The sequence below is a fragment of the Lepus europaeus genome, chromosome 6, assembly GCF_033115175.1.
Source record: "Lepus europaeus isolate LE1 chromosome 6, mLepTim1.pri, whole genome shotgun sequence".
Taxonomy (NCBI): domain Eukaryota; kingdom Metazoa; phylum Chordata; class Mammalia; order Lagomorpha; family Leporidae; genus Lepus; species Lepus europaeus.
Window position 1 is genome coordinate 17,926,563 of NC_084832.1, and position 26,391 is coordinate 17,952,953.

Genomic DNA, 26,391 nt, shown 5'->3' on the forward strand with positions numbered 1-26,391 from the left:
ACTTTTTATTTCAGAATAACTTCACACTTGCAAAAAAAAAAAAAAAATTAAGCACAAAGAATTCCTGTGCACCCATCATTCAGATTACTTATCTTAAGAGGCTGTCCTGGCTGCACAGTGAATGGCTGTTGTAGGTACAACTGCTTCTTTCAACTTCTCCAGGGTTCGTGCTCTCCTGCAGCAGCGTGCACAATGCCCCTGATGTTGTGAGGATGGCTGCCCGAGTGTGGGAGCTGCGAGATTACGTACGGAGCTACTGCCAGAGCACAGGTGACATTGCTTCCCCACTGGCTTTCAGATCTCATACAAAAAATTAAACTAGCTTCTTCTCAATTTACAAACTCACATTGGAAGAAAAAAAACCAGTATTGGCTCTTCTATGTTATCAATTCTCAAAAAAAAAAAAAAAATCTCAATTATTTGATACCACAAAAGCTATTTAACATAATGTTTCACAAGTAATGCGGATTTCCAAAGATCTTCCATAGAATGTGCAGTCATGTTCAAGGTGATGTACAAGTTCTAATCATATTGCTATAGAGTTGACCTTAGATTTGTATAACTTCTGTTTTCACTAGACTTGGCTTACTGAAAGACTGTGAAAATTCTCCCTAAAGCAAGCTCTTCTGCCTGGATTGACTCTCCCTGCTAAAATACTGTTTGGCCAAAAGCCAGATTCAAATACTGGAGTGTGCTGAGGTCCTGATATTCAAGCTCATTTCTGATTTCAGCACAATTCCAGTTTTAATCTTCAAATCATCAGCTAACATTAAGCACGGGCAGTTCTGTGGCTTGAATGCCTCCCAGAGGTCCAGGCGCTGGCTGAAGGCATGGTCCCCAGCAAACTGGTGGGGACTCTAATCGCTGAGGCCTGGTGAAAGAGGTAGGGCACCACTCTGCAGATGTAAATGCTGGGCTGGCAGAGTGGGTTGGTTCCTGTGAGTTGGTTGCTATAAAGTGAGGATACCCCATGGGCTTGGCCCATACTACACACATTTGTTCTCCTTTTTACTTCTCTATGCTGTGACCATAGCCAGAGGGGCCCTCAACAGAGGCTAAACACATGAGCCTGTCTGATCTTGCACTTTCACTCTCCAAAACTGTGAGCTAAATAGACATCTTTTCTTTATAAAATACCCAGCATCAGGCATTCCATTGTTGCAACAGAAAGTAGACTAATACAGATAGCCACTCAATCTCATTAATGTACACACCTAATATGTGCTCATTCAATCATGAGAATAAAGTAGAAAAAACTCAACAGTTGGGTTGCCTGCAGAGGTGGGGAGCTTTTTTCTTGCCAAAGGCCTTTGGGGTATCTAAAAGATCATTTGCGGCCATATAAAATTATCAACTCAGAAATCAGCACGTTATAGATTTACTGGGCTGGACGTTTCCCACCCCTGCCCCAGAGGAATCATTAATCTCTGTTATATGTGGGTCCATGGGAGTTTCTGTGTTTGCAGGAGGACTTAGTGATAAGAGGAAAGGCCAGATACATGGTAGGCATTCACTGACCAGTTTTCAGGCTTTTTAAGGAAAGGGAAAAAAAAAAAAAAAACACTTCTAAAGAAAAACAAGTACTACACAGACCATTTATCTTAAGAAAAATTGCAAAAACAGATTTTTAAAAGCATTATTTAACAGAGAAAGGAAAGTAGAAAATGTTTAAAATCTTTAATTAGAGTTCGCAGTATACACGTGTCTCTGCAGTCTGCAGGGCTGAATCTCAGCGGACACACAATGGATATCGTGTCATGACTTGGCAACTGGAACTCGTGTCCCTGATTGCCAATCACAGACAGTGTACTACATTTATTAACAACTGTTTTCCTTCACTTAACAATGGCTCTTGAGTAACAAAATAAATTATCAGCAATTGCAACCATAAGTTAAAATATAATTAAAGTAAACAAAACACTGTTTTAAGCTTCATAACTGCATGCATAGCATTAAATGTCATGTATGTTGATGACGGCGACTATTCTCTGAGGAAAATAACATGACATTATTTCCTTCTCATTGCTGCAACTTCACAATTATGAAAAGGCTTTTTTTTTTTTTTTTTTTTTTTGCTTTGTAGGTTAATTAATTGCCTCGGTTGAACACAACACACAAGAACTGGGGTACTGGTGAGCCAGAGTAAAGCTAATGGTTCTGACCACCTAGCAGACATGTAAGCTGAAGCCCATCTCAGACTTCCAAGTGTTCATCTCTGGCTCTCGCTGACCAAATGATTTACAAAAAACTATTAGAGAGATGATTTAATGAGCAGGCTGAATGCCGTTGCTTTCCCATTTTGCTAGTCCCCTGCACATGTATTTTGCCTTTAAATTGAAGCAGAATGCTATTCATTTCCAGTGAGTCAAAATGGAAGTGAAAAACAAAGACAAAGCCATAGATATTCTGAAATTGTACTACATTATTTTAAGTATGTAAAAGTATAATTACTAGATCAGAGTACTACTTCTTGCTTAAAAATGTAATAAATAGATAAAAAAAAATTTTAAGTAAGCCAGAGGTAAAAATGAAAAGGCCTGAACGACTTGACAAACAGCAATGGAATGATTGCCAATCAGTGACTATATTAATGGGATATTCACACACAATAGGTATTGACACCCATTTGGCAATTTTTTATCAGGCACTTGATAAAGTACATTTTAGTGAGCATACTCATAGTGGGTAAGTAATGGAGCATTTCTCTTTCTCTTCCTCTCTCCCTTATGGGCATCTCTCTCTTTTGCACCCACACACACCCACCCACACACACACAAATATGGCTTTATTACAAAGGATTCAAGATGGCAACTACTTAAAATCCAGTGCCAACACGGATTATAGCAAATCCAGTGAGTATTTTGTTTTTCAATTATTCATAGGAAATTTAATCCTGATTAAGCATCCTTGGGCAGGAATTCATGGGTAGTTGAAGACTGAAACCAACATTTATGTGAAATGCTTCTGTTAATTTAATCTGTGTATACGGCTTAATTATGACTGGGGATTCAATGTAAGAGAAACGAATTATATCGGGATTAAAATTTTAGTGCCATATCACACAGTACCTTTTCCTTCTTTCTTTTTAAAACACAAAAACCTGCTTGCCCCTTCAGCCAAGTGCTTAAATTTTAAAACTCCTTTTCTTTACCACCCATGTAATAAATCTAAGTTTTATTTTTCAGGAACTATTTGTCAAAAGTGCTTTGCTAATCAAGCTAAAACCTGAACTAGAGCCCCAAAAAGACAGAAAAATATACAAGAACAACCCCTCCCACGAAAAACAAAAGCTCATCCATTTAACCATGAACATATTTTATATTCATTCCCTGAAGTAATTTCACTTTCAGTTCCTTCAAATGCATTTTCCTTAAAACAAACAAACAAACAAACAAAAAAAAAGAAGCAGTTTTTAAAATCAGTCTGTTTCACTGATTTCATAACTGGACCAGTTTAGATATATAAAAGCAAGTAATCATTTAACTGATTACTTTTTACAAGACTATCAAACCTGAGTTAGCTATGGATGTAGGATGAGGCATTGCAAGTGGTGCCTTACCAAAATGTCATATAATTCTGTTTCATGTTTATTTCCATATGGAAATTGCTTCAATCACTTATAACAACAGAATTTCCTAAAAGTTTATTGTTTACATATATTTTAAAACATTTCAGTTATTACCTTGTTTCAGTTTTGGTACTGCTTAAATGCAGTTATATAGAAACATGCTCTGCTTTTGCTATTCAATTTTTCATACCAAATGTATGAAAAAAAAGTCACTGTATTTGGATCCTTATTGCACTCTTAACCAATTCACTTTTCTTTTCCACAGAAATCAAGTATCAGAAATGAGGGCGGCTTTTGTGTCCAGACGATACGGTCAGTGGTAGTGTTACTGAGGAAAGGGAAGAGACTTCCCAGTATAGACTGTGGGAGAGAAAGAGTCTGTAGAGGATAACCATGGCAACAGACTGGCAAAGGATAACACCTATTGTAATAACCTGAAAAGAGAAGAAAGGAAATGCTTTTACTGCACACAGAAACAGAGGAATTGTATTCAATTTCTCAGGAGCCCATATATACTTTTTACATAGGGCCAGGACTCCACCCTTCATTTCTTGGGGGTATGGGCCATCAAAGGAGCCATCAGTAGGAAAACACAGCTCCTGGTTAGAACTGTAACTGCTCACGAGTCAAAATTCCTTCAACAGTTAGTTTATAGAAGCCAAAGGGAAATGCAAAAGAAGAATTTGCTAACTCATTCTTTCCTAAGAGCACATGCACCACAGTTTCAGTATTAAGAGAAACCAGGGTCCTGGCTGACTCAGTCACAGGAATAACGCATGCCCCTGCCCACGCCTACACGGACCCTAAAAGCTCTTTCAGAAACTCTCAAGTTGCTTCTCTGCGTCTGTAGACAACCTTCCACCCTCCCGTTTTCCCTCTGTGACTCGCTCAGGCTCCATCAGCATCTGTGGACTCCAGCACAGACCACCCTGCTCATCAAGGGCTCTTGGCTGAGCTCCCCCTTCCAGGGATGGAGCCGACACTGAGAAGGGAGGGATCCAGGCAATCACAACGTGGCGGACTCACGTGCTCAGCCTGTAAAAGCAGCTCAACCGCTTTTTGTGACTGTCTACATTTTTTATTACATGGCAAAAAGATTGTAATTGCTTTTTCTTAGCAAAGCTGTGTTATAAATTCTATAATTAGGCTATAAAACAGTATTCTGCAATAGGCTAAAAATAAGAACAAAATCAATTCCAATCATTTTGCTTATACACAAAATTTTAAGTACTTTTTAAAATATTTTAAACTTCTAATTTATATACTCTTCAGCTTAAGTTTTGTTTCAAAAATTCTAAAAACTTCCACATAGACAGTCCCCTCCTACTTTAATATTTTGCCAATAAAGATTATATTTTCCTAAAAAAATTTAATCACATATATTACTTACCTTATCTCTTTGGTAGTCATTAAAAATGACAGAAATGCATGCCAGACTTGGATGGCACAAAAACCATAAGATACAGCCCTGAAATGAATCAATAATAAGTCAAATAAGTATAGCTGTGCCTTTATTTTCAGAATGTAGCAAAGAAAGACATTACTAAGTATATTAGTAATAAATATAACCTCAAGTGGCCTTCAGAGTAGAGCTTGCAAAAAATGGAAAAATAAATTTGCTGTTGCTGAGACATTAATATTTTGTTTCCAACCAAATGAGGTTTTTTGGAGTATTCAGAAACTTTTATTTGTAAATCTGTTATGAACACACATTTTGAAATACTATAAAACATGAACACAATTGACAAATTAATGACATGAGAGGAGCAAGGTGCAAATATGTAATATAACTGTAAAAATAAAAAAGAATGCACACACATATTTGCATGCACACACACACAGAGATGCTACAAGAAAACACAAAATAATGGACTAACAGTGGCTACCTGTTTGAGGAGTAGCACAGAGGGGAACTGAGTGGGCAAGAATGCGCACCAGTTTACATGATATTTATCAAAAACCATTTTCAAGTTTTTCTTGAACCATGGGATGGTAACATACTCTGTTTTATGAAATTACGTTTGAGTAAACAAGTTAATGAAATAGTAGCTATTGAAGTGCCTGGTAAATAAGGAAGATTCTGAGGGAGAAAAGATGTAGAAAAATATGCTATGTTTCTATCTGTATAAAAATAAAAGCAGATATACATAGGCATAATAAAAATTCTCTAGCAGGCCACAACAGAAACTCCCAGCAGTGATAAGAAACGAGTAGACAGATGGCAGAGAGATACTTTTTAAATACTTTTGGATGTTTGACCCTATTCAGAAAGTTAAAACATAAAAAAACACCTTTTCTTAAGCTCCAGAAAAAAGTTTGGCCCTGTTTTAAACATAAACCAAAGACGGAAAACCACCTCCAGCACACTAAGTTATCAAACAATAAGCACTCCCGTCCCCGTCCAGAATTCAAAAGCAAAATGGCACTTTCTTGCCTGTTTGGGCCCAAGGCTCCTTCCTGGTGTCGCAGCAGCCGCTTTGCGGAGCTCAGCAGAGACAGAAGGAATCTGGCCCTCCTGCCCCGGCTGCCCAGAATGGCCTGGGACTCTGAGGGCAGGCTGGGAGGCTAATCAGAACCCTGCTCTCAGTTGCCAACGTGAAGGGACCTGGTTTTTCTCAGAATGTCAGATACACAGAACTTTCCCAGGAGGGAGACTTCCATCCTGTACTGCTCCAACCCCTCTCATCTTGAGTTTAAGAATCAAACTAGCTCTGGGATCTGTCCAGCGTGAGGAAGACACAGAAAGGGGGAGGTGAACCTGCTCCCACTCCCAGGGGACAGAGGGCGGTGGCTGACGCACACACAATGCTGGCACTGCAGGAGAGCACCCACCTCTCACAGCAGCACTCCCTCACTCCCTGGGAATCGAAACAGCAACCCGCACTCTGCTCTAGAACCAAATGATGATCCAGGCAAAATTGACCTGCCAAAGATTACGTGGAAAATACCGTTCCATGGGTTCTGTGAAATGGGGCTAACAATGCCTACATCTTGTAGCTCGTGAAGACTACATTTGAGCACATACAGGGCTCAGGGTAGTGGCTGGCGCACAAGAGAAGTTTAAGAAAAGTTAGCAGCAGTTGCTTATTAACTTCCCAATGCAATCAGGTGAAGCTCATATCCACCCTTCCACCCCATTTCCACCCCAACTCTTACTTTAGCAAATGTGATGTAGAATTCCCTTTTGAGTGTGCTCCTCTCCACTGTGATGATCTGATAGAGTCCACAGCCTAATGACAATGCCAGGCAAACTCTTAAAACGATCAGAAGGATCCCTGCTAAGTTGTGGTGTGAATGGGAGCTATGATGACCGGTATCTTCAAACTGTTCCCAAAGTAGCAAGACACTCTGCAAAAAACAATACCACATTTAGAGAACAGAACCCGTATCCATTTACAGTAAGAGTACTTTTAAAAAACTCTTTTGTGAATGTGCTCTTGAACATGACACACACATTCCTAAGAGGCTCTAAGACTTATCAGACTATGAACACCATCAATTAAGAAGTGCAGGCACAGTCTTTTCCTTGCTCTGATACTCTAAGCTAGAGAAAAGGGAGTTTTATCAAGTGAGACCACACTCTGAAGATTTTAAAAACTGCTACTGCTCTAACAATTCAAATAAGACACCTCTGAGGATAAAGCTAAATTGAAAAGGTTAAGAGAACAACTAATACTTCTCCTAAATCCATCTGCTTTTCGGTTTCACACCATGGTTAGAAATCAAACTGTTCTGCATTCAAGCCTACCATCTCAGGGTAACTTTCAATTATCTCAGATATCTTTTGTAATCCAGAAACTAACAAGCCACAATTGCTGACTTTAGACCTCACTCTTTTTTGTGGTAACCTCTCTAGGTAAAGGAGACTATTTTAAATACTCACCTGATGGGGCCAGCATCTGTGGCACAGCAGGCTGGACTGCTGCCTGTAATGCCAGCATCCCAGATGGGCTCCAGTTCAAATCCCGGCTGCTCTGCTTCCAATCCAGCTCCCTGCTAATATGTCTAGGAAAGCAGCGGAAGATGGCCCAAGTGCTTGAGGCCCTGAACCCACTTAGGAGACCTGGATGGCGTTCTAGGCTCCTGGCTTTGGCCAGGCCCAGCCGCGGCCCTGGCCACTGTGGCCATTTGGGGAGTGAATCAGTGAATGGAAGACCTCTCACTGTGTCCCTCCCTCTCTCTCTGCCAATGGTGCCTTTGAAATAAATATTAAAATAAATAAATAAATATTCACCCTAAGGGCCCAGGGCATTGTTACTCTTTCTTGTTTGTTGACCTTTTCTCCCATATTGCTTGGCAAGTTATCATTAAGCTGTTCTGTTTACTGCTACTTAATAGATATCAGTGTCCATGTTTCTTCCATCCTTACTGAATTACAATCATGTTTTTACCATCAAACATGAAGAAATGTGTGTAGCCCTTTGGGCTTCCTTTGTCAACCCCACCCTCATCACAGTGATATCCAAAGCCTTCAGATCCAAAGTCAATGTCAAATCCAATTCTTAAACTTCATGGTGCTGAGCAGCAACTTCGCCTTTCTTCATTTTCACATCTTCTACCCAAATTTCACTCCTCTTAGCGTGCTTAATAAGTAAACCCTTTTGTCATCCTGTACTCGTGAAGCATTCTTCTTGGGATCATATTTGCTAAGACCAAAAACGCTACTCCTCCCTCCACCAAATTATTCCCATCAGACTCCTTCACCTGTGTTTCTAATTGTAACCTCTACAACAAAGAAGCACTCTTCTAGAACTACCATTTCCCATGATTCACATCCTTACATATTTCAGCCTATTTTCATACACATGTTAGTATATATATATACATATATATATACATATATATATATACATACATATATATATATTCACGTAGTCTTTGGTAGTTTGTCTCAAATGCCTTGCCTGTGCTATGTCTAATGTATTCTTCCAAAAGTGCATAAGCTCTACTATGGTATATTGTCATAATCTCAATTTGTATTTATCTATGATAATGAATTAAAATTATAATGAAGTGATAAGGAGAGCTGAATTTTTAAAAGAGCTGTGAATTGAGAAATGAGAATTTAAAGTGATATTCACACTACTCTCAATTCCTCAGTCAAAACCATTAAGTTAGATTCTTGCTTATTTTAATCACTTCTGATTTCAATTCTTTTCATTAGCCCCTTTCCTGTACTTTTTTCTTTCTAAATATCACTACCTGTGATATGGTCGTTTTCTCAAGTCAATTATACAAATTCAAGTAGTCTAACTTCACTTAGCACCCTTGAAACTAAACAAACACTAGAGGCATATAAACAAACAAAGTACTTGCTGCACCCTTCCTTAATATTTCTTTCAATACAATGTCCTTCACAGAGCCCAGGTGCAATTGCAGCTACAGCTAATGCTGGTCACAAACTCTATATAAAGTTTTGTGGTTATAGCTTTCTTTCTTCTTTGTTTTCACAAATCCAGTGCACACAGGCATATGGATATCCTAGAATTATGTCAACACTACCACTATAAATGAAAAGAAAAAAAGGCAGAGAGGACCTTCTAAAAGACCAGATCTGTTTCTGTATTTGCTCTGAAAGCAAGATCCCATTCTTTTTTATTCCATATTGTCTTTTAATTACTCTCACATAATGATTCAAATTCTTTTATGTATAGACAATTCTAAAGATCCTTGCCAATGGACGAATCTCAAATTCACTGATTCGGCCGGCGCCGTGGCTCAGTAGGCTAATCCTCCGCCTTGTGGCGCCAGCACACAGGGTTCTAGTCCCGGTCGGGGCACCGATCCTGTCCCGGTTGCCCCTCTTCCAGGCCAGCTCTCTGCTGTGGCCAGGGCGTGCGGTGGAGGATGGCCCAAGTCCTTGGGCCCTGCACCCCATGGGAGCCCAGGAGAAGCACCTGGCTCCTGCCATCGGAACAGCGCGGTGCGCCGGCCACAGCGCGCCTACCGCGGCGGCCATTGGAGGGTGAACCAATGGCAAAAAGGAAGACCTTTCTCTCTGTCTCCCTCTACTGTCCACTCTGCCTGTCCAAAAAAAAAATTCACTGATTCACTTATTCAATGTTAAGTACCATATACCAGCAAATATGCAAGAAGGCACTTGTATTATACTTTAAAGAGTTGGTGGGCAGTGTGTGCTTGGCACAGCGTGTGCTTGGCATAGCTGTGATGGTACTACTTGGGACGCTCACACCCCTAGTCAGAGTGCCTGCATTCAAGTCCTGGCTCTAATTCGGACTCCAGCTTCCTGTGAAGGCACACTTGGGGGCAGCAGGTGATGGCTCCAATATTTGAGTCACTGTCACCCATGTGAGAGACCTAGATTGAATTTCCAGTTTCTAGCTTCCGCTTTCTCCAGGCCCAGCTGGGTGTTTGGGGAGTGGAACCAGTAGAATCAGTAGATGGACAATCTCTCTGTCTCTCAGAAAAAAGGCTGCTAGGAAGCTCACATTTGGACAAATTACAATTAAATTCTGCAGTGTACATATATTAGCACACAGAGGATTTTTTTTAAAGATTTTATTTATTTATTTGACAGGTAGAGTTACATACAGTGAGAGAGAGAGAGAGAGAGAGAGAAAGGTCTTTCTTCTGTTGGTTCACTCTCCAAATGGCCACCACGGCCGAAGCCAGGAGCCAGGTGTTTCTTCCCGGTCTCCCATGCGGGTGCAGGGGCCCAAGCACCTGGGCCATCTTCTACTTCTATCCCAGGCCACAGCAGAGAGCTGGACTGGAAGAGGAGCAACCGGGACTAGAACCAGTGCCCATATCGGATGCCGGCACTGCAGGCAGAGGATTAACCTAGTGCGCCACGGCGCCAGCCCCAGCACACAGAGGATTTAAAAAGCTATTTGCTCTATCACCATTTAAATTCCTACGTCAAAACAACCCAGATTCCTCCTGTGTCCCCAGTATGTTCCAGTTTGCATTTCTGACTCTCACTAAGCAGAAACACTGGGTGATCAACGCTCACCTGTGTCAGGACAATGAACACGGCGATGCCAGTGGATGCAGGGGTCGAATCCCACTGGAGAGGTCTGCTTTGAGACTTCTTCATCCTAACTATGGTCCAGCCCATGCACAGACTCAGAAGCAGGTATAACATCTGAATTTGGGAAGCGATGTCAAAAACTAAAGGGAATTAAAAACCAAAGTCAACCAAGTTTTGGCAATAAAAATAATTTGGTATTTTTTTGTATTGAGATGAGAATATCACTTTTTTTTAGCCACAAAAAGATAGGCATTTCCAAAGAGAAGCTGAGGAAATTCAATGAGAGATGTTCAGGTACAATTTTATTTATTTTTCCCCAACTTATTTTTAAAATATTAATTAGTTTTTAACAGATTCAATAGAGTTTGTGGATATAATTCTTTTTTATAGAAAACTTTTATTTAATAAATATAAATTTCAAAAGTACAACTTTTGGATTATAGCAGTTCTTCCCCCCCCCCCATAACCACCCTCCCACCTGCAAACCATCCCTTCTCCTTCTCTCTCTCCCATCCCATTCTTCATTAAGATTCATTTTTAATTATCTTAATATACAGAAGATCAACTCTATATTAAGTGAAGATTTCAACAGTTTGCACCCACAAAGTATAAAGTACTATTTGAAGACTAGTTTTACCATTAATTCTCATAGTACAACACATTAAGGACAGAGGTTTTACATGGGGAGCAAGTGCACAGTGACTCCTGTTGTTGGTTTAACAATTGACACTCTTATTTATGATGTCAGTGATCACCCAAGGCTCTTGTCATGAGCTGCCTAGGCTATGGAAGCCTCTTGAGTTCACAAACTCCAACCTTATTTAGATAAGGCCATAATCAAAGTGGAAGTTCTCTCCTCCCTTTAGAGAAAGGTACCTTCTTTGATGGCTCGTTCTTTCCACTGGGATCTTACTCACAGAGATCTTTTATTTAGGTCATTTTTTGCCACAGTGTCTTGGCTTTCCATGCCTGAAATACTCTCATGGGCTTTTTAGCCAGATGTGGATATAATTCTAAGAATATAATGATATTCCCCCTTCCTCTCTCCTTTCCTCTCTCTCCTTCCTTCATTTTTGAGATAACATATTTTAAATTTTCATGTACAATTTTAAAGAATTAAAATTTTGCCATAAGACTTGTAAATGTTAATAAAAGCATTTAAATGGCAATTCTTCTATTTGAAAATATACAGACATGCCCATATCACATCTCTTTCAAATCCAGCCTTAAATATCTTTGCTATTTTCCTTAGCTTTTCTAACTACATTATTGTATTTTCTGTAATTTACTGCTTATTGGAAGAAACAATTTTAAATATCATTTTGGCAATGCAAAGGATATTATCACTGTCCTTTCTGGGTTGTATTCTGAAACTATGAATGAGAAACAACAAGACCAGAAAATGCACACCCACCCTAACAACCAATAACGTGGGCTTTAGCGCCAGACCCTGCACACCGATGAGCCGCTCCGCTCCATGCATTAGTGTGATGTGCCACCAGGTGGCTGCCGCCCACACTGCAGAGCAGAGTAGCAGGCAGCTTTTGCTTTAGAAAGAATGCAACAAAACTGCCTGTATACAGTTCACCATTTCCAGAACACCTATAAATGATTCAAGTTCCATGGGTATTTTATTTTAAAGCTCCTATTTGTTGATTTTTTTAAAAAAGTATTTTATCACTTTTTTTTTCTATCATCTGTGTAGTTTGAGGTGGATTTTAGAATAAACTTGTAATCACAAATTAACAAAATAAAAACTTCCTTCAAAATGCCACCCATAATTTTGATGTTTATAACTTTTACTTCTTTTACATAAGGATATTCTTATAGAAACAGAAAATTATCTGCGGCACATAATTTTTATATTCAAAAATTGCAAACCAAAAACCTAATGCTATATCCTCTCAGATATATGTTGACTCAAAACCCCCATTCTGTCTTGGATTTTAATCACTTAACTAACAAAACCTTTTGTTGTTGGAACCACCAAGAACTAGCAACAATGACTTATTGCAGTTGTTAAAAAAAAAACACAACTTTTTGACTTTCAGTGAAAATGCCCAACAGTATAAAACAGTATTTCTATATGTAGCAGATATTCCCAAAAAGTCAACAATCTTTGATTATGGTAATGGCTCTGAGTTCTTTGCCTCTTTGGACCTGAATTTCCTTATCTAAGATGCATGACCTGAATGATTTTAAGGGCTCTGTTCAGCTTTGACATTCTTATTCTATTAAACACCCACAAGTTGTCTGAAAGAAAAGAGGCGAGGCAGGGCTCCTGAAAATGGTTCAGAGAGGATAAGCTCCCCTGTTTCATGGTAAGGAAATGAACTGTGCATTTCCTCTTCCCAGGGAAAACAAAAGGTTCATGAAGTTTCAGGCAGCAAGCCCCAGAGGAGTGGGCCCTAAGATGACCCACAATAGTATCACAAGACATCCTATTAGACAGTGAGGAGGCTAGAGGAGAAGCATCAAAATCTACAGAAAAGTAAATCCTGAATATTTTCATATTCAGAATCTGCTTTTTAGAACAAATATTCAATAGTTTTCCAGGACTCTGGCAGAAAAGCTCATTAGAGCGTTTCAGGCATGGAAAGCCAAGACACTGTGGCAGACAATGTCTTACATGAAGGACCTTGGTGGAAAGAAGTGGTCATCAAAGAAGGAGGTACTTTTCTCTGGAGGGAAGTGAGAACTTCCACTTTGCTTCCACTTCCTTGTCTAAATACTGACGGAGTTTGTGGATTCAAAAGGCTTCCATAGCCTAAGCAGCTTAAGTCAAGAGCCTTGGATGATCACTGACGTCATGCATAAGAGTGTTAATTGTTAAATTAACAACAAGAGTCACTGTGCACTGACTTCCCATGCAGGACCTCAGTCCTCAAAGAGTGTATTATAACTATGTCAAAGTGCTCCCAAAAGATGTATCATTTTTTGGTGTTTCATTAAAGTTAATCTAGTTTCTAAAAAAAAGTGAAATTAACTTCAAGATGCAATGACTTTGAACAGCCCTTGTCTTGACTGTTGAGGAACAGTTTTATAGTTGTTGTTGTTTGGGTTTTTTTGGTGCAAACTGTTTAATACTTAGTATTAGGTTGGTCTTCTGTGTATGAAGTTAATCGAAAATGGATCTTAGTGGAGAATGGGACTGGGAATGGGAGAGGGAGAGGGAGCAGGAGTGGGAGGGTGGGTATGGTAGGAAGAATTACTATATTCCTAAAGTTGTACTCATGAAATGCAAATAAATAAATAAATAAATTTATTAAAAACGTAGTTTTTCAGCTGGCGCCGTGGCTCACTAGGCTAATCCTCTGCCTTGCGGCACCGGCACACCGGGTTCTAGTCCCGGTCGGGGCGCCGGATTCTGTCCCGGTTGCCCCTCTTCCAGGCCAGCTCTCTGCTGTGGCCCGGGAGTACAGTGGAGGATGGCCCAAGTTCTTGGGCCCTGCACCCCATGGGAGACCAGGAGAAGCACCTGGCTCCTGCCATTGGATCAGCGTGGTGCGCCGGCAGCAGCACGCTGACCGCGGCAGCCATTGGAGGGTGAACCAACGGCAAAAAGGAAGACCTTTCTCTTTGTCTCTCTCTCTCACTGTCCACTCTGCCTGTCAAAAAATAAAAAATAAATAAAAAAAAATTAGTTTTCCAGGCTTAAGAATGCCATACAACTTGATGTCTCTGAAGTTCTCTTTGAAATATCATGATTATAGGATGATTTGTGCCTATCATATATAACTTAAAAATTACTCCATCAGAGTTCCTATTATCAACAGAAGAGTAAAAATGTGGGGTTAGCTCAATTATGAGTGTATGCTATAGGTTTTAGTCAGAAACAGAGAATAAGTGTGTAACGGAAAATGCAATAAAATAGGGGAAAAAACTTCAGCTCTGGTGGCATAAATTTTGGGTCTGAGTCTGGTTCGCCACCTCAGTGGCTGACACTGGAAATGTGCTTCATGTCACTGAGCTCAGATTCTTTGTTTTTAGAGAGACAAAGAGAAAAAGAGGGAGAACACCCATCTACCAGTTAGCTCCCCAAATGCCTGTAACAGCCAGGGATGGCCAGACTGAAGCTGGGACCTGAGAATGCAATCCAGATCTCCCACGTGAGTGACAGGGATCCAAATGTCACTCAAGCCATCACCTGCTGCCTCCCAGGGAGAGCATTATCAGGAAACCAGAATTAGAAATGGAGACAGGACTCAAACCTAGGCCCTGCAAGATGGGGTGCAAGTGTTCTAACCACTAACCAACCAACCACCTGCTCCAGGAGACTAGCGTTTCAATGGCAAAACAGGATAAAAAGACTTACTTTTCATTGAGGGATAAAATGAGAAAGTATATAAATATGCTCTAAAAAAGTAAGAGCCGCACACATTATCTATCAATAAAAAGAAACTATATAGAACAGATGTGAACTACATCTATAATCCTGTTTTCAGCTGAATTCTAACCAACTTTGCGCAGAAAAATTGTACTATGACAAAAATGTAATTTAAGAAAAAAAGGAAACAAGCAAGAAGCATAGAGTAAGTTCATGTTTAAATAGTTTTGAGAGAGATACTCACATTCTGCCAAGCTTCCCATGAAAGGTACCCCGATTCCGTCTTTGGAGTAACTGAGGAATTAAAGAGGACAGTATTAGTGTAAATTACAAACACAGGGGGAAAATTGTTCATAATCAAAGCAAGCATAATTTTGGTGGACTAATTAGGATTAATTAGATGTAATGATGAACACAGTGGTAGTGGTTTTGAGTTACCTGGAGAAATGAATGTAATTAGCTAAAGCTGAACCAGCTTGCAACAGCAGTGCAGTTGTCAAGACCTTTAAAATCATGTGCATGGGTCCTCCTTTCTTAATAGCCTGCCACAATGATTGAGCATAAATGCAAGCAATCACAAAGTACACTAGGACTAGGAGGAAAAAGAACTCATGTAACCCTGTGAAGAGAAGAGAGGGAGTTTGCTTCAGTAAAACACAGCCAGTTGTAGAGTTGGGTTGCTTTCACATCTTCCTGTCGATATATTTCTACTTGTTTTTCAATTGGAGTCATAGAATTTACTTTTGTAAACAAAAACAACAACAAAGAATTATTAAAACAGAAACAATTTTCACTTTGGAGCACAAATTTTAACTATAAGAAGGCAGAGACAATCTTTTGAAACAAACAAAAAAGCAGAGTGATCAGGGAAGCCCAAGGACTCAACATAAAATCAGTTTTGTTTGAAAGCAGTAAATGAAAACCATGATGTGAATGTTCTGTCAGATACACACTTTACCCCCACAGTGGATTTCTTTTGTAAGAAGTTCCATCAATATCCCGACAATGTTTCTCCAAGGGCCACGGCATCACTAGGTGACTTGTTATAAATGCAAGTTCTTAGCCCTCTTCCCTCAGATCTACTGAATCAGAAACTGTGAGTGCAGTCCAGCATCTGTACCTTGGTGAGCCTCAGGGTGACCCAGAGACAGCTCACGGGAGACAGCTACTACTCTGGGATGTCCCTTTACCTTCAATTTCCATTTGGTCAACTCTTCAAGACACCTGCTACTGTCTGAGCTCCCTTCCATAGTTCTTGCCACAGAGGAAAGTCCACGGAAGCCACATGATCCCACTCCACAGTTGGCTCATCCCTAACCAGACAGCTATGGATCCAAGTGGTCAACACCACTTGCTGCTCAGAGATAAGTTAGGCTAACCACGGTAGGAACTGAGACCACACAGCACGTAGAGGAGGCAGGGCAGGTCAGAAGAGTGAAATCAGGCCACGATGGGATCAAAGTCTGTTGTGCGTGAACGGAAATTACAACCGAGCAAAGGGAGTAGGTTGGCAAAGATACGAACACCGTAAGAATGTACAGATCTGATGGTAAAAACGGCACCTGCCATTTTAGGGGCCTCCTGTTGCGATTAGTAGCTTTTCAGTGCAGTTTTCAGGTAATCTCATGCAAAACACTTTTTCTGCTTTACCTGGAATCTTTTGACTGCATATTCATTTTCTAGAAATTTTTTATAGTAAGCCAGAAAGCTAGCTTTGACTTTAAGGCTTAAATTTCCATGGTTACTTCTCAAGACAGTCCCTGACATTAGTGCTTCTAAGCTTTCTCTAACACTGGAGTGCAGTGACAGTGGCTATGAATGGAGCTGTCTCTCCTGATGAACAGTAACCTCCAATCCCTTTATTCCAGCAGCGAACACGGAACCGGCTCCAATTTCCCAGCTGTGGAAAACTCCAGTTAACATGCAGGGGAAGGACTACTGCCAATATGTGGAAAATAGTTTTGGAAAAGCAATGCAGAAGATAAAAACTGTGGGAAAAGTAGTCAATAAATAGTTCTACCTCAATCATGTTTTTGGCACGGTTAAGGTTGGAAAAAAAAAAAAAAAAGCAGGAAGTGTTGCAGCCACTGGGTGTCTCCCTTGTTCTATGTATAGAAACATGGACAGCTCACTTTTCCTGTGCTGGTTAAAAAAAAAGAGCATTCAGATTTCAGGAAGAGATCAAATAATACTAGGGATATACTTTCTTTGTAAACTCCTTACATAGAAAACTATTCTAGCTTTAGGAATAATGGAACCATAATCCTGAGATAATTATAGCACTGGAACAAGATGGGAAATACAGACACAAACATAAGCAACCGTGGGTCAGTGTAACTCCTTGTGCTATTTTGTGTTTTGAATCTTAATTTTTATCTTTCCTTCTTAACATTAAGTAATCCTGGCACTCATTTAAGTTTTTTTAATAATAGTTTACAGAATATCTATTGCAAGATAAAGCTTCAAACTCCACCAGGTTACAAATCTACCATGGAAAGAAAACCTTCAGATGACTGACTAATGGATCAGAATAGTAAAGGAGGCAGGAACTCTGGAAAGACAGGTCCCACCAACAACAGTGTTTTAGGATTATTCAAAGCTAAATGTATCTTCCAAGGTAATTAAATATTATAACCAACACAGAAAATCATCATATTGAGATAACATAGTAAAACATATTGAGCTAGGACATTTGTCCTACCTTCTGTTCACTGAATTTTAGACTAAAGATTCTTACCCTAACTCTGTCCACAAATACTTCAAAGATAAAATGGTGGTTCTGCACTGAGTGTTCTTTTAAATAAACCACCTCTAAAAAAAAAGAAAAAGCCCCTAGGTTTTTCTCTTCAGCTATCAATTTTACTTTTATTCTGCCACCAGCCTCATAAGAAGAAAGCAATGTTTAGTTTGTTCACTTGGAAATTAAATTTTTTAAAAAGATTTTATTTATTTATCTGAGAGGTAGAGTTACAGAGAGAGGGAGAGACAGAGAGAAATGTCTTCCATCTGCTGGTTCACTCCCATAATGGCCTCAACAGCTAAAGCCAGGCTGAACCAAAGCCAGGAGCCAGGAGCTGCTTCTGGATCTCCCATGCTGGTGCAGGGGCCCAAACACTTGGGCAGTCCTCTACTGCTTTCCCAGACCATAGCAGAGAGCTGGATCGGAAGAGGAGCAGCTGGGTCATGAACTGGCGCCCATATGGGATACCAGCGATGCAGGTGGTAGCTTACCCGCTATGCCACAGCACCAGCCCCTGAACTCAAATTTTAAAAGAGGTAGACGCTAAATGTTAAATCTTACTTAAACTTAATATGCACTAAAGAAGAAAAACACTCTTAAATGTGTATGCAACAGGTGCTGAATACTTATGAAGAAGTGTGTAGACTTCAAGGCAAGCTTATAGGAAGAAGCCCTGGGAAAATTAAGTAGAAGATAACTTGCAGGTCAGCTTTAATAAATTCAAACCCTGCTACATGATGGGAGATGGGAGAAAAGAGGGCAGGAAAGGGGAAAGAGTCCTTGGGCCATGTGGAGCAACATTGGGGACAGACCTTCCTGCCTGTCCACAATTCTCGTTATCTTAGGTCCCGGTAGCCACCAGCTTTCCAGTGCCTCAACACAACTGGATTGGTCTCCATCAATCAAACCTCAATATCCTTGCCAGCAACTCTTTTGACAGAATTGGCTACCCTTGTCTTCTCTCTACCACCTTTGGCTAACACTCTTCTTACAACGCTATACAAGTGTATGTGACCCAGTTCTGACCAATGAAATTTCTCAAGGAGCTTCTGGGAAACATTTCCTTACTCGTAAAAGATACTGAGTTTTCATGTCACTTAAGGCGTGATGCCCACAACTACCCCAGTGAGTTGCAAACTAAAAGGGGCTAAGCTAAGGACAAAGCTAATGGGCAGAGGGTAGCAGGGTGCAGAGATGCTAAACAAACTACCTTAGAAGAGCCCCAGAACATCTTGTGTAAAATAATTTTCTCATTATCCATTTCTATCACATTGGGGTTTTCTGAGACTTTAAGCCAAAAGCATCCCAATGTGTTACCAGTAACATGTTTCCTGAGCTAAATGGGAGATCCAACTCATTATCTAGGACATGCAGGAGAAAGAGATGGCAGATGTGGTAGAGCCTGTAATATTGTGCCAATGAAAACCAGTCTGAATGCCTCTAGGAAATAATGCTCCCAGGATTCTGGGGGCTTGTTTTGGCTTCTGAGAAGAGCAAAAATACAGTTAACAAGGATTCTAATCTTTTTAAAAGGCAGTTTCATTTTATCCTATCTTAATACATTATAATTCTATTCAGTACTCTCTCAAGTAACATCAAATTTGCCTTAGTTTTTTTTTTTTCCATTGTTGTTATTGTCTTTTTTTTTTTTTTTTTTTTTAATTTAGACCAACTCTAAAATAGAAGATTAACCAAAGTCTGGTAGAAATAAAATATATAATTGGCTTGAAAGAAAACAAATTATAAAATTTAACCAGAATAACATGTAACATTGTTGCAATTTATAGCACATTATTCTAATTCAAACCTCTTCAATATATGGCAGCAGTCAATTCTCAGTAAGAAGCATAGCAAATCAATTTTCTCTACTCAGAGCAGATAATTAGACAAACTTGCAAAAATTTCTAAAGTTAACTAATTGGAGATTATTCCCTGGAAACAAATTCCATGCCCACGGCAACAGAGTAGGAAGAACCCCTCCGAAGCCTCTTTAAAACTACCATGTTCCGGCCGGCGCCGCGGCTCACTAGGCTAATCCTCCGCCTTGCGGCGCCGGCACACCGGGTTCTAGTCCCGGTCGGGGCACCGATCCTGTCCCGGTTGCCCCTCTTCCAGGCCAGCTCTCTGCTGTGGCCAGGGAGTGCAGTGGAGGATGGCCCAAGTGCTTGGGCCCTGACCTTTCTCTCTGTCTCTCTCTCTCTCACTGTCCACTCTGCCTGTCAAAAATAAAATAAAAAAAAAAAAAAAAAAAAACTACCATGTTCCACAGCACATGGGACTTTTTGACCAGTGTCTCTGCACTTCAGAATCAACTTCAGAGCTCTGATTGACTGCCAACGCTTGGCTCACACATCAGTTCAAATCTACCTAAGTCACTGGGGGTGGAAATAATGAAGTTTTATGGTTAAAGCGGATCTTAAAAGCAATTCAGTCTAACCATTCAAGCCAACTAATGCCATCAGTAGACCTGGTTTACTCCATGCCTTTTCAAAATATGTGTGTGAGATAAAAATGTCAACATCTTTTTAAACAAAGATAAAAGATATGCTAGGACTAAATTAACTTCCAATAATGATCTACACTGACCCAAGGTTATCATCAGTGAAATTCAACTTGAAGTTCACCTGCATTCAAAAATATCTCAAGTAGCTTATGTTATGGTTCTGCAAACAGAAAGGACTTTTAAAATTAACTCACTAGCAGCTGTCTCTGTGGCGTAGCAGGTAAAGCTGCCACCTGCAGTGCTGGCATCCCATATGGGCACCAGTTCAAGTCCTGGATGTTCCATTTCCAATCTAGCTCTCTGCTAAGGCCTGGGAAAGCAGCAGAAAATGGCCCAACCCCTTGGGCCCCTGCACCTGCATGGGAGACCCAGAAAAATCTCCTGGCTCCTGGCTTCAGATCAGCGCAGCTCTGGCCATTGCGGCCATCTGGGAAGTGAATGAGTGGGTGGAAGACCTCTCTCTCCTTTTGCCTTTACCTCTCTGCAACTCTGCCTTTCAAATAAATAAATAAACCTTAAAAAAAAAAAAAACTCTAAATTTAAGAACCACTTAAGCTCTGTAACTATGTACAAACTTTTTGAAGCCAAAGGATTTTTTAAGTGCTTATCCCTTTATACATTAAATTAGTTAATAAAGTATTATTTTTACATTAAATTATCTATAACACATGCTCATTGAATTGCTTTTCTAAGTGACAAATTTATACTTTGAACCTGACACTTGGTTTAATCTAAAGTGGCCTTCCTCCTGTCTCACCTCCATCCACCCTCCTTCAAGGCCAGTAAGGTGCAACAGAACTGAATTTGTTCTTGTCCAAAAGAACAGTGAAGTAATGAAGAGGTAAACCCCTAGGACTTTTTTTTTTCTTTTAAAGATTTATTTATTTACTTGAAATTCAGAGTTACATAGGGAGAGAAGGAGAGGCAGAGAGAGAGAGAGCTCTTCTATCTGCTGGTTCACTCCCCAGTTGGTTGCAATGGCCAGAGCTGCACTGATCTGAAGCCAGGAGCCAGGAGCTTCTTCCGGGTTTCCCATGGGGCTGCAGGGGCCCAACGCCTTGGGCCATCTTCTATTGCTTTCCCAGGCCATAGCAGAGAGCTGGATAGGAAGTGGAGTAGCTGGGACTTGAACCAGCATTCATATGGGATGCTGGCACAGCAGGTAGTAGCTTTATCTGCTATGCCACAGTGCCAGCCCCAGGACTTTTCTCTGATAGATGGCCTACAAATCCTGCCCCCAGGCTAATTTAGAAATCTGTTACACTTTATAGTATGTTTATCATGATCACAAGAAGACATTTGTTTCTGTTGGGATTAGGAATCTCACTTTAGCAGGATAGGACATAGTCACCTAAAACCTTGATGAAACACTATAAGGAAGTAAATCTGATTCTCAAAGCATCATGGACTTTGATCATTCCTAAGTGGCTGCAAGCTTCAATGACAGCAATTCCTGTCTTTGTTCAAAAACCCAGTGACAGGATAGCCAGACAAGTAGTGCAGTTGCCAATCTCACATAATCATTCACTGGGTTACAAATTTAGACTGTTCAATTTATTAACATTTTCCTGTTGATGAAAATAATGCAGAGTTATTAGAAAAACAACAAAGATTTAGAATGTATAGAGGAAATGAAAAACCACACGATTCCACCGTGAGGAATAAGAAGCCTACTTTTGTAAATGTTTTTGTTCTTCTGTTGGACACATAGGCTACTTTTAATTCGGAATTCTAAAAATATAACATGAAGATATTTGTACATAAATCTTTTTCTGGGTTTAGGATATATTTAAATACTTCTTACCTGATTCTCCAGCACCAAAATGATCAAACGGATTTCCTTCAGCATCTGGGTTTAGTAACACCATTTCAAATGGGATATCTTCCACTTGCGAATTCTCCTCATCAACTCTGCATGTATACTTGTCTGCATAGAACACGTGCCACGTTTGTGGAGATGGAATCTGGGACACTGTCATATTACGTTCACTCTGGTTCATGGTCACTTTAAAGAGAAAGAAAACAGTATCTTTCAAAGCAAAACCCCCAAAGGTGCTCATTGTTTCAGAGATAAAAATCAATCTGAGGATGGAATCCTTTGTTTAGTTCTTACTGCTTCAGAAATCCTACCTTGATGTAGTACCATGACAAGGGCAGGTAAACTGTAAAGTAGAGAGAAATACTGCATCTTAACCAAAGGAACTATTATCAAAATATTATGAACCACTACAAATGAGTAGAACTGTTTTGCTGAAAATTTTGAGTTTTAATTTTAAATGTTTTCAAAGTTCCCAAGTAGGTTAGCGACATTAAATGTTTTTTTTCACAATGGTAAAATATATGCAACACAGCCGGCGCCGCGGCTCAATAGGCTAATCCTCCGCCTAGCGGCGCCGGCACACCGGGTTCTAGTCCCGGTCGGGGCACCGATCCTGTCCCGGTTGCCCCTCTTCCAGGCCAGCTCTCTGCTGTGGCCAGGGAGTGCAGTGGAGGATGGCCCAAGCCCTTGGGCCCTGCACCCCATGGGAGACCAGGATAAACACCTGGCTCCTGCCATCGGATCAGCGCGGTGCGCCGGCCGCAGCGCGCTACCGCGGCGGCCATTGGAGGGTGAACCAACGGCAAAAGGAAGACCTTTCTCTCTGTCTCTCTCTCTCTCACTGTCCACTCTGCCTGTCAAAAAAAAAAAAAAAAAAAAAAAAGAGAAAAAAAAATATATGCAACACAAAAAATCATTGCTGCATCCTTTTTAAGTGTACAGTCTGTGGCAGTAAGCATGTTGACAATGTTGTACAACAATCACAGTGACATTTTTGAGTTAAATTTACAGTGGAACATTCGACTTAGAAAATCTTATCTAAAAACTATGAATAACAAATACACTGAAAAGATTTTTCCAAAGTCTTTTTCTGTTTTTTAAATATGTACCAAAAGTAGTAGAAATAGAGAAATTACAGGAATATAAGAGTTATTACACTAGATAAGGTCTATACACAAGGCAGTGGACAGAATAGGTGGGGAAGAGAACTCCAAAGTGTTGGCATCATACAGATCTCTATCTGAATCCTGGCTTCAGTGGCTACTTGCTATGACCTTGGGCAAGCTACAGAAGCAATACCATCTTTTTCATCGGCAATGCAGGTAGTACAGGAAAAAGCTAATGCATGGACTAAACCACCTGTACGAGCCACCCTGCACGCTCCCAGTCATAGAGCACTTGCTAAATTATTGTGGCTCTCCTTTTCCTTTCTCTAAAACAGGGTGGTTAACACTCCCTTTTAAGAAATACTAAAAGATACTTAAGATCTAAAATGGGATCCTGCTTAAGAGGCACTGACTAATGTGATGAAACTGTGGGAATATAGTGTCTCAAACTCTAGGGAAAATGAAAAGAGCTATAGAATTAGAACAAGTCTTAGCCTTGCAAATCAGCAAATACACGGCATCCTCTCTACACCTGCTTCTTCAATAGTAAAATGAAGACACTTGCCATGTCTGGCTCAGAGTGGAGACAATCTAATTCCATAAAAAAACCCAAGATGACAATTGGCCTAATTCCCAGTGCAAGCCTGCTCCCACAACATGCCAGCAAAGGGGGTGTCCATTTCCTCAACTGTAGAAAAACACTTATACAAAAAAGACACTTCTTGAGTAACTGGAAATGTGCATATGGAATAGACTTTAGAAGACATAATGAAAGTATACTACTACTTATAATAATTGTATTGAGTTTATGGAAAAAAATGTCCTTACTCTTAGATGTATGATGACATACAGGGGCAAACTGTTCACAATACCAACAGATTATGTTTATAGGGTCCAATTCAAAACAAACCCATACAAACAGGAAATGTAACAAAGTATTAACAATGTTACTATACTTTTAACTCTTCCCTGTGTGTGAAAATTTTCCTAATATAAAATTGGAAGAATGTTATTTATAGGATCTTTATGAATGAGATACAAATGTATCTAATCTGGATTCAAATTCTGTGGACCTTGGTTTTACATCTGGGAATTTCATTCATTCATAGTTAAACTAGTGGCTGGCGTTGTGGCTTAATGAAGTCAGGTTGAGGCCCCGCCTGAGATGCCAGCATTCCATATGGGTCACTTTGAGTCCTGGTTGCTCTACTTCCAGTCTAGCTCCCTGCTAATATATCTGGGGAAGCAGAAAGGATGGCCCAAGTGCTTGGGCCTCTGCTACCCACATGAGAGATCTGGATAGAGTTCCAAGTTCTTGGCTTTGACCTGGCCCAGCCCTTGCTGTTGTAGATATTTGAGGAATGAACCCACAGAAAAAGAGATGATCTCTCTTTTTCTCTCCCCCAACTCTGTAATGCTTCCTTTCAAAAAAACAAAAAAGTTATACTGAACAAGATGATTAGAGTAGCACCAGCACAACATTGCTTTTATTGGCTATTGTTAAGTTCACTGACATTTATATTATTATTATTATTATTATTATTATATTTAATATACAGTTTCTGGGAAAGTGTAGCAAAGACTATAGTTTCTGTTGACTATCTGAATATCTTAAAGATTTGATACATAATCAATAAATGGTTCAGAAATAAGACTATTTAGGCCGGCGCTGCAGCTCAATAGGCTAATCCTCCGCCTTGCGGCGCCGGATTCTGTCCCGGTTGCCTCTCTTCCAGTCCAGCTCTCTGCTGTGGCCTGGGAGTGCAGTGGAGGATGGCCCAAGTGCTTGGGCCCTGCACCCGCATGGGAGACCAGGAGGAAGCACCTGGCTCCTGGCTTCAGATCAGTGCGGTGCACCGGCCGTGGCGGCCATTGGAGGGTGAACCAACGGCAAAGGAAGACCTTTCTGTCTCTCTCTCTCACTGTCCACTCTGCCTGTCAAAAAATAAAAAAAGAAAGAAAATAAAAAAAAGAAAACTTTAAAAAAAATAAGACTGTTTAAAAGTACAATTTTCAATTACTTAAATGGAACTTCATTATCTAAAGTCTTTACTGTGTTGCTGTCTTATCATTTATACTTTTTCTCTTAGAAAAATAATATAAAAGTCACCATTACATTTTCATCAATACACTTTCTCATGTTGCACCTTAAACTATGTGTATTTACATAAAACATAAACAGAAGTGTGCTTCAGGAAGTTGTACTAGCCTTCAATCTTTGTTTCGCTGTCTTTTTCAACAAGCCTCTTGACAAAACTGCGTTCATTGTTTTTGAGACAAAAGACTACAGCACAGCACACATATTCTGTGCTGGTGTAATTAGTACCTCAAATAGTAACAAACTTGAATTGCAGCAAATGCTGCTGAATTGCTAATTGCCCAATCACATTAAAGAAGCAAATGATCACTGCTAACCAACATACACAAAATAATACTATCACCCTTAAATGATTTATAAAATTTACGAAGTGTACAAAAGAAATTATATATATATATATATATATATATATATAGTAAAGCAAAAATATCAAAAAGTTTTCTATACACATTTAGCTCCCATAATCTGACAGCAAACCTCTCTGAATTTGCTTGTTAAATATTTCTTAGATAGAAACAGAGATTATTTTTAGTGCTTTTAAATGTTTTCTTTGCTTGCTTTAAAAACCTATAGTTTTGGGGATGGCGCTGTGGTACAGCGGGTTAAAGTACTGGCCTGAAGCACCGGCATTCCATATGGGCACCTGTTCAAGTCCTGGTTTCCCCTCTTCCAATCCAGCTCTCTGCTGTGGTCTGGGAAAGCAGTAGAAGATGGCCTGAGTCCTTGGGCCCCTGCACCCACGTGGGAGACCCGGAAAAGGCTCCTGGCTCCTGGCTTCGGATCAGTGCAGCTTGGGCCATTGCAGCCATCTGGAGAGTGAACCAGCGGATGGAAGACCTCTCTCTCTGTCTCTACCTCTCTCTGTAACTCTGTCTTTCAAATAAATAAAATAAATTTTTTTAAAAAACTATAGTTTTTAGGGTTTTTCAAAAAATTGATGCTTTATGACATCAGAAACAAAGACTGAGAAGGAAATTCTTAAATATTAATTTGGAGTCACACAACATTTGACACTAGGGACTTTACAAATCTTCTCATCTTTGTACAGTGCACAGCAGCAGGAAGGTCATACATAGGAGCGGGGCACAGTTAATGGGTTCATTACCAAACAGGTCAAGGCCTATGAATTCTTAGTCTCATTAACAGCCAGGAAGTATACTTCTAACAAGGATTTGCATACATGTGGCACTATGACAGCATCATGAATTTAGGAATACACTTTTTGTCTCAATGCATCTA

General features: G+C 40.0%; 1 protein-coding gene across 1 annotated transcript in view; it reads right to left on the reverse strand.

Moving 5' to 3' along the window:
• Positions 1-1,663: 1,663 nt before the first annotated feature.
• The window catches only part of GPR180 (G protein-coupled receptor 180), a 32,087-nt gene continuing 7,359 nt past the window's right edge, over positions 1,664-26,391 (reverse strand). The window contains exons 3-9 of the mRNA XM_062194027.1: positions 21,934-22,134; positions 15,325-15,505; positions 15,131-15,180; positions 10,542-10,699; positions 6,725-6,916; positions 4,959-5,036; positions 1,664-4,002 (exon numbers count right to left, since the gene is read on the reverse strand). Of these exons, the coding sequence (XP_062050011.1) occupies positions 3,844-4,002; positions 4,959-5,036; positions 6,725-6,916; positions 10,542-10,699; positions 15,131-15,180; positions 15,325-15,505; positions 21,934-22,134 (1,019 nt within the window). The 3' untranslated portion in view covers positions 1,664-3,843. The remainder of the gene's footprint in view (positions 4,003-4,958; positions 5,037-6,724; positions 6,917-10,541; positions 10,700-15,130; positions 15,181-15,324; positions 15,506-21,933; positions 22,135-26,391) is intronic.